Genomic DNA, 12,668 nt, shown 5'->3' with positions numbered 1-12,668 from the left:
TTTGATATCCTTTGTTCTGCTTGGTCGATTTGGGTATTGAAACTTGTGCATGCTTCGTGAAGCTCTCGTGTTTTTTTCAGCTCCATCAATTCATTTATATTCTTTTCTAAGCTATTTATTCTTGTTAGCATTTTGTCAAACCTTTTTTCAAGGTTTTTGTTTCTTTGCATTGGGTTAGATCACATTCTTTTAGCTCCAAGAAGTTTGTTAGTACCCACTTTCTGAAGCCTGTTTCTGTCAATTCATCAGACTCATTCTCCATCCAGCCTTGTTCCCTTGCTGGTGAGGAGTTGTGATCCCTTGAAGGAGGAGAGGTGTTCTGGTTTTGGGTGTTTTCATCCTTTTTGTGTTGGTTTCTTCCTATCTTTGTGGATTTATCTACCTGTGGTTCTTTGTAGTTGGTGACTTTCGGATGGGGTCTCTGAGTGAATGTCCTTTTTGTTGATGATGTAGTTATTTCTTTCTGTTTTTTGGTTTCCCTTCTAACCATCAGATCCCTCTGCTGTAGGACTTCTGGAGGTCTACTCCAGACCCTGCTTGCCTGGGGATCACCTGCGGCGGCCTCTACGTTCTCGCTGGGAACTGCACTCCAGAGCTGTTCCTATTCGGCCATCTTGGATCTGTTCCTAATTTTTGTATTTTTTAGTAGAGATGGGGTTTTGCCATGTTGACCAGATTGGTCTCAAAGTCCTGACCTGAGGTGATCCACCCACCTTGGCATCCCAAAGTGCTGGGATTATATGCAAGAGGCACTGTGCCCTCCTGAAGTTTAAATTTTCTACTAAGTATCTGAAGAAACCATGCTCAGTTAGAGTCTTCCCCCTACCAAAAAAAAGCCTGAAGTCCCCAGGAACATCAATATATCTGGTTACAAGTCATAATTAACCTTGATAATTAACCTTGATCTATACCTTATTTTGATGTTTTTAGTGAGTCTTGAGTTATCTTCTAGAAAACATTCAGGCACAACTACCTCCAGAATGGACAAGCTCAAATAGATGAGGATCTGTGTGCACGGATTAACTAACGTAATATGTCTTCAAAGTTGCCAAATAGCTTCTCTAGCCAAAAACATTTGGAGACTGAGTCTTTAATGTGTGCTTAAAAGCATTTGTTACTAACAAAAGCAGCCAATGTTCTTTCAGTGTTTTTACAGTGTGCAGACCACTGCACTGATTCGTTTAATACAGATATTGAATTTATTTCTGCCAACAGGCCTGGGAGAAAACCAAGATCCGGAAAGGTTAAGTAACTTGTCCAAAGACACCCAGCTGTTAAGCCATCAAGTGGGATTTCAACTACTTGAAGCCTCTGCATCCAGAAGCATCTTGCCTCTTGGGTTTCTAGTAGTTTTACTAATGATACTCCCTTTTGGTTATGTAGCTGCTCACATAAAGATTTTACTTGGGGGGGGAGGTTGCAGTGGCTCACACCTGTAATCCCAGCACTTTGGGAGGCTGAGGCAGGTGTATCAGGAGGTCAGGAGATGGAGACCATCCTGGTTAACATTGTGAAACCCCATCTCTACTAAAAATACAAAAAATTAGCCAAGTGTGGTGGCACACGCCTGTGGTCCCAGCTACTTAGGAGGCTGGGGTACGAGAATTGCTTGGACCTGGGAGGCAGAGGTTGCGGTAAGCAAAGATTGTGCTACTGCACTCCAGCCTGGGCAACAGAGTGAGGCTTCCTGTCAAAACCAAAAAAAAAGATTTTACTGGGTTATCTCATCCTTTTGTTGCGAGGACCCAAGAGCAGGGGCTCCTGACCGACCTATCAAATAAAGCTTAAAAGAGAGCCATTTGACAGTAAGTCAATAATCACCCAGGAAGTACTCAGTTAATTTGTACTGATTAGAATGAATGCAGTTCATTCATTTTAATATTCATTAAATGATTTTTTTAAAAAAAAGAGAAAGAGAGGATGTCCGAAACCCTTCCCTCATTAAGTGCTCACGTAAAACGCTGTACATTTCATTTTGGTGATTCAGGAAGGAGAAGTTGCAGAAAAGTTGAGGGAGGTGGGGAGTCAGGAGGATTACTTTGTAAGGAAAAAAAAAAGGCAAGATGCTGGATCCAAAAAGATCCGGGTATTCACTTCCAACCTAATTCTTACGTAACAAAAGGTCAGAAATTCAATACGAGGGTAGGCACTAAAATCAAAGAGACCCTCAGAGTGATTCTTCAAAAATTTTTGTCGGAACTCCGTCGTCACTGCAAAATGCTGAGATCTTTGTGAAATTGATGTTGGAATTCGTTTGAGTCCCCGGGGTGCTTCCCAGGAGAGTGCCTAGAGTTTTACTAATAAAAAAATGAGAATTTAGCACAGCCACTGTCTGAGCGGGAAAAATGCACAGTCCCCGGGATGAGCGGAGGCCAGCTGGGCACGCGGGAAGAAGAGCGGGGCAGCAGCACGGCCCACGCAGCTCCGGGAGCCCCCTGCAGTGCACTCCAGCGGCCGCCAGGTGGTGCCCGAGGATTAGAATCCAGGCCACTTCCGGTTTCCCCCACCCACCCACCCACCCACGCGGGTGAGCCTCCAGGCCAACGCGGACGCCGCGTCGCGGTGATTCCCAGCGGCGAGGTCAAGAGTCACTGACCTGGGACTGCATGCGCCTAGCGCCCGGGCTCCCCTCCGCGCGCCCTGTGCTCTGAGGGCGATGATCACGGACGGGGAGGCGCGCGCGGCGGGCGGCCATAGGCCACGGCGCGGGGCGGGAGGGGGCGCGGCGAGGCCCGCGGCGGGGCAGAACCGGCCTGGGCCCTGGCGGCCGCTGGAGCGCGCGCGGCGTGGATTTTGCGGGACTCGCCCCCAGCCCCAGAGCCGTTTAGGACCGGGAGACCGAACGCAGCGTTCAGCCGTGGAGCTTCGGCTGCTTGCTCTGGGCCCCGCGCGCGGGAAGCCGGACGCAGCGGGGGGCCAGCTGGCGGTGGCGTTGCCAGAGTGAGGAGTTCGCAGGCCGCGCTTGACGGGGCTCTTTGGTTTTTCTAGTCCTCCACCACGGAAGAAGGAGCTTGATGCTTGGCTGTCAGAGACATGAATTACGCACGGTTCATCACGGCCGCGAGCGCAGCCAGACACCCTTCTCCCATCCGGGCCATGAGTGAGAAACGGGGCGAGCCTCTCTCCTGGGGGGTGGGGCTTTCCCGGCGCAGCCTCTAAGGGGAGTGGGGGGGTCCTTAGCAAGCCCCCGCTGGGTTGCATCCACGCGTGCCCCTGTGCACACTCGTGGTGAGCCGGGCTCTGCATGCAGAAATGAAATAGCCTTTGTTCTCAAAGAACCCGGGCTGAGACGGGAGCCGGGCGCGAGGCGCAGACCGCTGTGGGACACGTCCTTGGAAGGCAGGGTTGGGCGGGGGGCTCATGCTCTCCAGAAAGCCTCTTCCTGGGAAGCTGAGGAGGGGCAGGCACCGCACCACGTGCAGATGGGTGTGCAGGGGAGAAGGCCGGGTAAATGGGACACAGCCGGGCGGGCCGTGAAGCTTTCAGACAGCTAAGGGGAGGAGGAGGAGGCTTCTGCTGTTGCTTCCCTTTGCAGTTTTCCTGACCCCTCTGCTTTCTCTTTGGTCACCTTCATGCTTTAGTCCCTCTGCAGGTGAGGCCGGCTCAGAAAAAGTTATTCTGTATGTTTATTTGAGACTAGCGTTCGTTTTAGTCCATAAAGGCTGCTATAACAAAATACCACAAACTGGGTCATTTATACACCATAGAATTATTTCTCACTGTTCTGAAGGCTAGGAAGTCTAAGAGCAAAGTGACAGCAGATTGTGTGTCTGGTGAGAGCCCTTCTTTATAGACAGAGTCTTCTTGTTGCATCCTCATGTGGAAGGGGGAGCCTGTGTCCTTACCTGGCAGAAGGGCCAAGGGCTTTCCCTCAGCCCTCTTTTATAAGTGTACCAATGCCATTCAGGAGGGTGGATCCCTCATCTTAAAACTATCATGAGTATTAAGTTCCAAGAATGAATCTGAGGGTAACACCAACATTTAGACCATAGCACATTCTGTCACTAGAAATTGTTCAACTTTATGGCTTTATTGACTATAATGCATGCTTAACTATCTGCTTATAGCAGTCTTCAACGAAATCGTTTCTTCTCTTTCCATGTTTATTGTAGCCGATATATTGAGCAGAGGACCAAAATCGATGATCTCCTTGGCTGGTGGCTTACCCAATCCAAACATGTTTCCTTTTAAGACTGCTGTGATCACCGTGGAAAATGGAAAGACCCTCCAATTTGGAGAAGAGTTGATGAAGAAAGCACTTCAGTATTCTCCAACTACTGGGTAGGTATCAATATGTAACATAATCTTATTGGCTCATTTTCATGAGAAATATTCTAAGGCCCAATGAAAAAGAATACTAAAGAAATATTCTAAGGCCGATTGATAAATATTTTAAGGCCCATTGACCCATTTGGTCATTCCAAATACTCACTTGGTCATTGAATACTAACCAAGTGAGTATTCAGTGAGAATTCAGTGGTTAAGAAGGGCTGGGGAAAGGTTTTCAAAGGATGGTTAAGAGCAAATAGGATATTGAATGCTTAAAACTCCTCAGTGATTGCTTCTCAACCTCAAATGAAGGCTTCTAGAAGAAAGTAACGTTAGAGCTGAGTCCGAAATAATGAGAAGATATCCAGATGAGTAAACATATCAGGAGAAATGAAGAAATGGAGGATCCAGGAAGCAGCAGTTTTAAGTCCCCAGGCAATTTTTTAATCGCTTTCTAAACAAACAGCTGTGCAAATACATTGCCCTCATGGGTTCACATGTCTTTAATTTGTCTAAGGCAAGCTGAAACATTTATCTTATGACTTATTCTAGCTGGTCTTCTTCCAGTGACAAAGGATAATTTATGGGGAATCTATAAATTATACTTTATTAAAACGTTCTTTGTTCTGTGATTTAAAAGTATATTGAAATATGTTATTCATGTGTGTGTATATATGTTATATAATATGTTAAATATACAGAGGCTTCTTCAAATATTCCACGATACAACTTACTGAGCCTGAACCTCTAGATAGCCATAGAACTCTTCCTAGAGGGAAAAAAGAATCGATTATGCAGTGAATGCTCTAGTGTAAAAGACTACAGGTTTGGAATAAGAAAAATGTAGATTCAAATCTCGGCTCATTGATTACATAATTGACTTTATGAGAATTTCTGGCTGATTATGGGAATTTCCTAATCTCTAAGTCTACTGCCTGCCTTTTAAATGGGAATATTAATACTAGCAAAAAGCATTTGAGGGTTTTTTAAATGAGTGTATAAAGTGCTTGACAAAGCTGTTATTTATTATTTCCTGTCTACTACTAATTACTATGATTTTTACTGCTGTGAATTTAAAAATACATTTTATGCTTTAGAATTCCAGAGCTTGTGTCCTGGTTAAAACAATTTCAAATAAAATTGCATAATCCTCCTACCATCCATTATCCACCCAGTCAAGGACAAATGGACCTGTGTGTCACATCTGGCAGCCAACAGGGTCTTTGTAAGGTAAGACTGAAAGGAAAAGTCAGCCAAAGTGTAGAATTGGAAGCATTCATTTATATAGTCCTCTCCCACTTAACCACAGAGGATCATATTTTATGAATTACTGGTAGTCTTTCTTTGTCTTCACCTGGAATTATAGACAGTGAACTAAAAGACAAGTCATAGGATGAGGGTGAGAGCAGTTGTGGCTGGGGATGGCAAGGGTGGGTGGGGGTGTTGACTATAAGCAAAATCCAGGTGGAAATATAGGTTGATCCTATCAGTATTTCCCCCTCGCTTTCCTCATTGTGAACCCAAGGACTTTGAAAACTTATCTGCTCTTAACATCATTCACTAGCCTAATCTTCCTTAAATATTAAATACGGATCCTGTGGTCAATTACCCAAACCCATTAACCATTAAAGCTGGATTCCCACTAAGGGAGTACTGAACCCTTACCAAAAGCTTTGTGAACACTGCTTAATTTCATCTGGCTTAAAAATTCAGGTTACATTTGATTTCTGCCTATAGTTATGAAATTTCAATATGATTTTTTAACTTTTTAGAGGGCACACCGTCATATTTGTGAGATAAAAATATTTATCTTCCTTTGTATATTGTCTGTGGAATCTCTGTGCCTGCCACTGCTTGTATCTTGTCCCCCTCTTGGCTGTATTTCTCTAGATCTGTTTATATGTCTGTGTCTCCGACTTATTTACGTGGACTGGTTCTCTCTCTTCCTCTCCTGCTGGCATTACTTATTCTGTCTTCCTCCCTTCTGGGTTCCAGAAACTCCACAGATGGGAACACCACCGGTTAGTTGCCACAATAAAGAGGCCACATCTGTGGTCCTCATTTTAACCTGTTATTTTCCTTCTTTCCTTCTTTCCTTCCTTCCTTTCTTCCTTCCTTCCTTCCTTCTTCTTCCTTTTCTTCCTTTTCTTTCTTTTCTTTTTTGAGACAGGGTCTCACCCTGTCACCCAGGCTGGAGTGCAGTGGCGCTATCATGCCTCACTGCAGTCTTGACCTCTCTGGACTCCAACAATTCTCCCACTTTAGCCTCCCAAGCAGCTGGGACTGCAGGTGCACACCAATATGCCTAGCTAAGTTTTATATTCTTTTGCCATGTTGCATAGGCTGGTCTTGATCTCCTGTGCTCATGCAGTCTGCCCACCTTGGCCTCCCGAAGTGCTAGTATATTTTCTGCCTTCCTTTCCATGAATAATAAGATTCTGTGTATTCATTCTTAGATCTAGATTAATCTATGACTCCCATTTATCTTTATCTTAAACCAGAGTTGTCTTCCTTTTCATGGAAATGTGAAAACTGTAATCTGGTTTGCTTTAATGAATTTTTAATTAAATTATTATTACAGAATAATGGGTTACAATATTAAAAATATTTTTTAAAGTTTTTAAAAATTAAAAAAAAACTTACTCTTTTTGTATTTAATTAGGAATAGTAAAAGAATTAGCTATTGTTTGAGTCTTTGCTTGAAGAGAAATGTTTGTGATTATATAGTAAAAAGATATGAGAGTATTTTTCAGTGAAATTCTTTCCTTAGGAAAGGATACTATGGACTTTTTCTTCCAGAAAGTTGCTCAAGACAGTTTCTTCTTTATCCATTACAACACCAGTTACACAAAGAAGGAAGAGAGCATAGATGGCCAAACGCGTCAATAACTCATTAGTTACAGGCATGCTTATTACAGGGGCACTAATATGTATCTGGTTTAATACTTCTTCACTTTGTTCTCCAAAGTGAAGTAGTTATGTTATTTAGGCTCCTGTGTTTCTGTCTCATCTTTTAAATGATACTGCCAGATGATAAACAGCCTTCCCTTTTAATTTAGGATATTTGAAACTGTCCCCTAATTGATATGGAAAATATATTTACAGTTGACCCTTGAACAACGCAGGGATTAGGGGCAATGACTCCATGCAGTTGAAAATCTGCATATAACTTTTGACTCCTCTAAAACGTAACTAATAGCTTACTCTTTATGAGAAGGCTTACTGATAATATAGTCAATTAACACATATTTTATATTTTATATGTATTATATACTGTGGTTTTACAACAAAGTATAAGCTAGAGAAAATAAAATGGTATTAAGAAAGTCACAAGCAAGAGAAACTGTATTTACCATTAAGTGGATGTGGATCATCATATAGGTCTTCATCCTCATCATCTTCATGTTGATTGGCCTGAGGAGGAGGAGGAAGAGGAGGGTTTGGTCTTGCTGTCACAGTGGAGGCAGAGGCAGAAGAAACTGTGCATATAAGTGAACCTGTGCAGTTCAAATCCATGTTGTTCAGGGGTCAACTCTAATTAGATTTTCATTTGATCTGTTGATATCCACATGCCACCCAAGTGATTCCCTTTGTCCTAGGATGTCCTATAAAGCTCAAGTCTGTTACAAATTTTTTCAGAGGAGGTTACTGTTTGTCATTAGATGCCAAAAGCTCATAAGGAAAAGGTAAATTGAACATCACAGGCCAATTGGGGAACAAAAGTTAAATCTTCTGTCTCAATTGATAATGGTCCTACTGTTTGTGGGGAGATGTGGGTTGTTAAAATGACAGGAGAAAGAGCTCAAACTGGGGATTGTGAAACATCACCAGTTAAGTAGAGATTGTTCTGTGACTTATGTATGATTTAGTCAGCATAGACCCCTTTAATATAAGCTGGAAAAATCTATTGCCTGGCCCTAGTGATTGCAGTAGGGATCATATTAACCACATCATTTCCTAAACTTTCTATTACTTGACCTAGCAATATTCTTGAACACTGTTGATCTCCCCATCCATTTTTTAAAATTAATTTTTAATTTTTTCTATTGCCATAAAATGCATGTATAAAATTTGCCATCCTTGCCATTTTTCAGTATACAGTTTAGTGGTAATAAGTACTTTTATATTCTTTATTTTTTCCTTCACCCTATATCACTGCTGTCCTTCCCAGCCTCTGGTAACCACCAGTCTACTCTCTATCCTTATGGGATCCACTTTTTTAGCTCCCACAGATGAGGGAGAATATGCAATATTTGTCTTTCTGTCCTCGGCCTATTTCACTTAACGTAATGACCTCCAGTTCTATCCATGTTGCTGCAAATGACAGGATTCTTTTCTTTTTCGTGGCTGAATAATATTCCATTGTGTGGAATTCCATTTTCCTTATCCATTCATCTGCGGATGGACATTTAGATTGGTTCCATATTTTGGCTATTGTGAATAAGTGCTATAAGAAACATGGGGGTGCAGATACTGCTTTGATATATTGATATCTTTTGTTTTGGATATATACTCAGCAGTGGGATTGAAGGATTATATGGTAGTTCTATTTTCAGTTTTTTGAGGAACCTCTGTACTATTCTCTATCGTGGCTGTACTAACTTCAATCCCCATCAACAGTGTACAAGGGCTCCCCTTTCTCTACCCTCACCAGCATCTGTTATTGCTTGTCTTTTTGAAACTAGCCATTTTAACTGTGGTAAGATAATATCTCATTGTGGTTTTGATCTGCATTTCTGATGGCATTAGTAATATTGAACATTTTTTTCTTATACCTGTTGGCCATTTTTATGTCTTCTTTTAGAAGTGTCTGTTAAGATCTTTGGCTCATTTTTTAATGGGGTTATTTGGGTTTTTGCTATTGGGTTGTTAATCCCTTGTCAGATGGGTGGTTTGCAAATATTTTCTCCTATCCTTTGGGTTGTTCTAGTTCCTTGAAGTGCATTATTAGGTTGCTAATTTGAAGTCTTTCTGCTTTCTTGATACAGGCATTTATTGCCATAGACTTTCCTCTTAGTACTGCTTTTGCTATATTCCATAAATTTTAGTATATTGCGTTTGGCCCTTTGTAAACAATTTGCTAATTCTTACTCTAAAATCATGTGAGCTCAAAAAAAAATGGGCTTCTGAGCATGGAGACAGTAATAAGCTATGATGACTAACAAGCTGACCTATGCTTCTTTTGTTAGGTATTTGAAATGATCATTAACCCTGGAGATAATGTCCTCCTAGATGAACCTGCTTATTCAGGAACTCTTCAAGCTGTGAGTATACATCTTTACAAAGGAAACTCTCTTGTAGTAAATAAGAAGAAACCTTATAATAAAGGTTTTATAATAGCTTTGTAATAATAAACCTAATACCTTGTTAATGTAGAATAATCTGTCCACAGAAAAATGAAATAATAGCATATTTTATCCATAAGCAGGATAATCTTAAATGATATATACAAAATATGTTAAATGTACCCTCTTCTTTATGCATTTCTTTTTTGAAATCCAAGTGTATAGGCATTAAAATTAGGTTGTGCAAAATCAGGTCCAATTCTCTTAATATTTCACTTGAAATAAAACTTAAATTACAAAAATGTATTTTTTATTACTATTTTATTACCATGTGCATAAGTATAACCATGTTATATGTCGATTTAGTATATTAATATGATATAATTAGGACTTTCCACCCCAAAGTTAGATCAGTGGAACTGTGATATGCAAAATGAGGAAGCCGATGATCTGACTCTGCTAAGTACTGGTCAGACCACATTGCTGAGAATTAGGTTTGTTTGGGGCAGTCTACTTAGGACAGAAATGTCCACAACTGGAGCACATTCAGAGAAAGACAGAGTAAATATGGAATTGGAAACTACACCGTAGGATGAATGGTTGTAGGAACCGCAGCTATTTTCCTGAGAAGGAAAAGACAGAGCCATGAAAATTGTCCTCAAATACATAAAAGTTAGCCATGTGACAAAAGAATTAGATTTATTTGTACATGACCTTAGGTTAATAGAACTGGAAGCATGGGGAAACAATTTCAGCTCTGTATAAGAACTTGGTAACGATTGGCCTTACCAGACTTCATAAGGGGTTACAACATTGCCTGTGACTGTAGGCGCTCAGTCAGTTATTCTTGCCTGCCCCCTAACACAAATATTCTAAAAGTAATTCTAGCTTAGAGTAGGGGAATTGAATGAGATGACCTTTATGCTCTATTCATTCCAAATTCATGGATTCTTTTTTCAAATTTTATATTATTTTTATGAAAATCAACATATAAAACAATATATAAAACAATTCAATTTGTAACAGCATCTAAAAAAATACCTAGGAATCTAACAAAGGAGGTGAAAGACTTGTACATTAAAAACTGAAAAATTTTGCTGAAAGAAATTAAAGAAAACCCAAATAAATGGAAAGACATCCCTTGTTTATAGATTGGAAGACTTAATATTGTTAAGATGTTAATACTACTATAAGCAATTTACAGATTCAATATGCCGACAGCCTTTTTGCAGAATTGGAAAAGCCAATCCTCAAATTGATGTGAGTTTAAGGGACCTAAATAGCCAAAATAAACTTGAAAAAGAGCAAATTTGGAAGACCCCCCACTTCCCAATTTCAAAACCTACTACAAAGCTATAGTAATCAAACAATGTGGTAGTGGCATAAGATAATCATATAGACCAATAGAATCGAACTGAGAGTCCAGAAATAAACACACTAATCCAAGTGATTTCAGTAAGGGTGCCAAGATCATTCAGTAGGGGAAAGGATAGTCTCTCAACTGTGGTGCTGGAACAACTGGATTTCCACATGCATATGAAAGAACTTGGACCCTTACCTCACACCATATGAAAATTTAACTCAGAGTGGATCCAAGACTTAAATATAAGGGCTAAAACTACAAAAACTTAGGAGAAAACATAAGGGCAAATTTTTATGACCTTGGATTTGGTGGATTCTTTTAGATATGACCAAAAATATGAGCAACAACAACCGTAAAAATAGATAAATCAGACTTGAAGATTTAAACTTGGTTGTACTTCAAAGAACATTATGAAAAAAGTTAAAAAAAAAAAAGAGTCTATACAATGAGAGAAAGTATTTGTAATCATATATCTAATAAGGCTTTAATATCCAGAGTATATAAAGAACTCCTACGGCTCAGCAACAAAAAGATGAACAGTCCAATTTAAAAATGGACAAAGGACTTAAACAGACATTAGTCTGAAGAACATGTGCAAAAGGCCAATAAGCACATAAAAAGATGCTCAGCATCATTAGTGATTAGAGAATTGCAAAACAACATAAATCAACATATGAAAGCTGCATGTGCCATGATCGTATAGTGGTTAGTATTCTGCAGTGTGTGAGAGCTGCACCTGCAGTCTAATTATTTGGTGAGACTCAGGCTTGGGGGGGAAAAAATGTTTAATAGAGAAATGCAAATCAAAACTGTGAGATACTACTTCACACATAAATAGGATGTTTTATTTAACATAAATTTATTTAACATAAATAACAGGATGGCTGTTATTTAAAAATATATTAATAATGAATATGTGAAGAAACTGGGCTCATTCATTGCTGGTGGAAATTAAAATGGTGAGGCTGCTGTGGGAAAGTTTGTCAGTTCCTCAGAAAACTAAAATAGAATTACTGTGTGACCCACAATTCCACTCATGGGTATGTACCCAAAAAGAATTGAAAACTGGGACTCAGATACTTGTATACAAATGTTCATTGCAATATTATTTACAATAGCCAAAAGGTAGAAGCAACTCATTTCCATCAATGGATGAATGGATAAATAAAATATGGGTGTATACATACAATGGAATATTGTTCAGCCATAAGAAGGAACACAGATCTGATACATGTTACATATCGCTGAACCTTGAAAGCATTTTAACTGTAAGAAGCCAGACACAAAAAGACAAATAATGTATTATTCCAATTATATGAAACATCTAGAATAGATAAATTAATAGAGATAAACAGTAGAGAAGTGGCTACCAGGGGCTTGGGAAAGCAGAGAAAGGAGAGTTACTGAGAATGGTTACAGAGTCTCTATTTGGGGTGAGGAAAAAGTTGTGGAAATAGATAGAGGTGATGGATGCTCACGCTGTGAATGGGATTAATGCCACTGAATTGTACTCCTAAAAATAGTTAAAATGGGCTAGACAAGGTGGCTTACGCCTGTAATCCCAGGACTTTGGGAAGCGGAGGCAGAAGGACTGCTTGAGGTTAGGGCCTCAAGACCATACTGGGCAACATAACAAGGCACATATCTACAAATTTCTTCTTTAATTAGCCAGGCGGAAGGCTGAAGTGGAAGGATCGCTTGAGCCCAGGAGCCTGGTGTTACAGTGCACCACTGCACTTTGGCTGAGGCAA

At 40.3% G+C, this 12,668-nt stretch overlaps 1 protein-coding gene across 4 annotated transcripts in view; it reads left to right on the top strand.

Annotated features, from left to right (window-relative positions):
* The first annotated feature begins 2,504 nt into the window (after positions 1-2,504).
* Positions 2,505-12,668, top strand: part of AADAT (aminoadipate aminotransferase) — a 32,868-nt gene continuing 22,704 nt past the window's right edge. For 2 of the 4 annotated variants that reach the window (XM_017546676.2, XM_017546675.2), the window contains exons 1-4: positions 2,757-3,100; positions 4,113-4,281; positions 5,367-5,499; positions 9,459-9,533. In XM_017546676.2, coding sequence (XP_017402165.1) covers positions 3,034-3,100; positions 4,113-4,281; positions 5,367-5,499; positions 9,459-9,533 — 444 coding nt within the window. In that variant the 5' untranslated portion in view covers positions 2,757-3,033. Of the gene's footprint in view, positions 2,581-2,756; positions 3,101-4,112; positions 4,282-5,366; positions 5,500-9,458; positions 9,534-12,668 lie in introns of those variants that run through there. The other 2 variants (XM_017546674.2, XM_017546677.2) reach the window with 2 other exon arrangements.

The sequence above is a fragment of the Cebus imitator genome, unplaced genomic scaffold (assembly GCF_001604975.1).
Source record: "Cebus imitator isolate Cc_AM_T3 unplaced genomic scaffold, Cebus_imitator-1.0 Scaffold190, whole genome shotgun sequence".
Classification (NCBI taxonomy): Eukaryota; Metazoa; Chordata; class Mammalia; order Primates; family Cebidae; genus Cebus; species Cebus imitator.
Note: the sequence above shows the minus strand (reverse complement) of the source record. Positions and strands in the feature narration are given on the sequence as shown.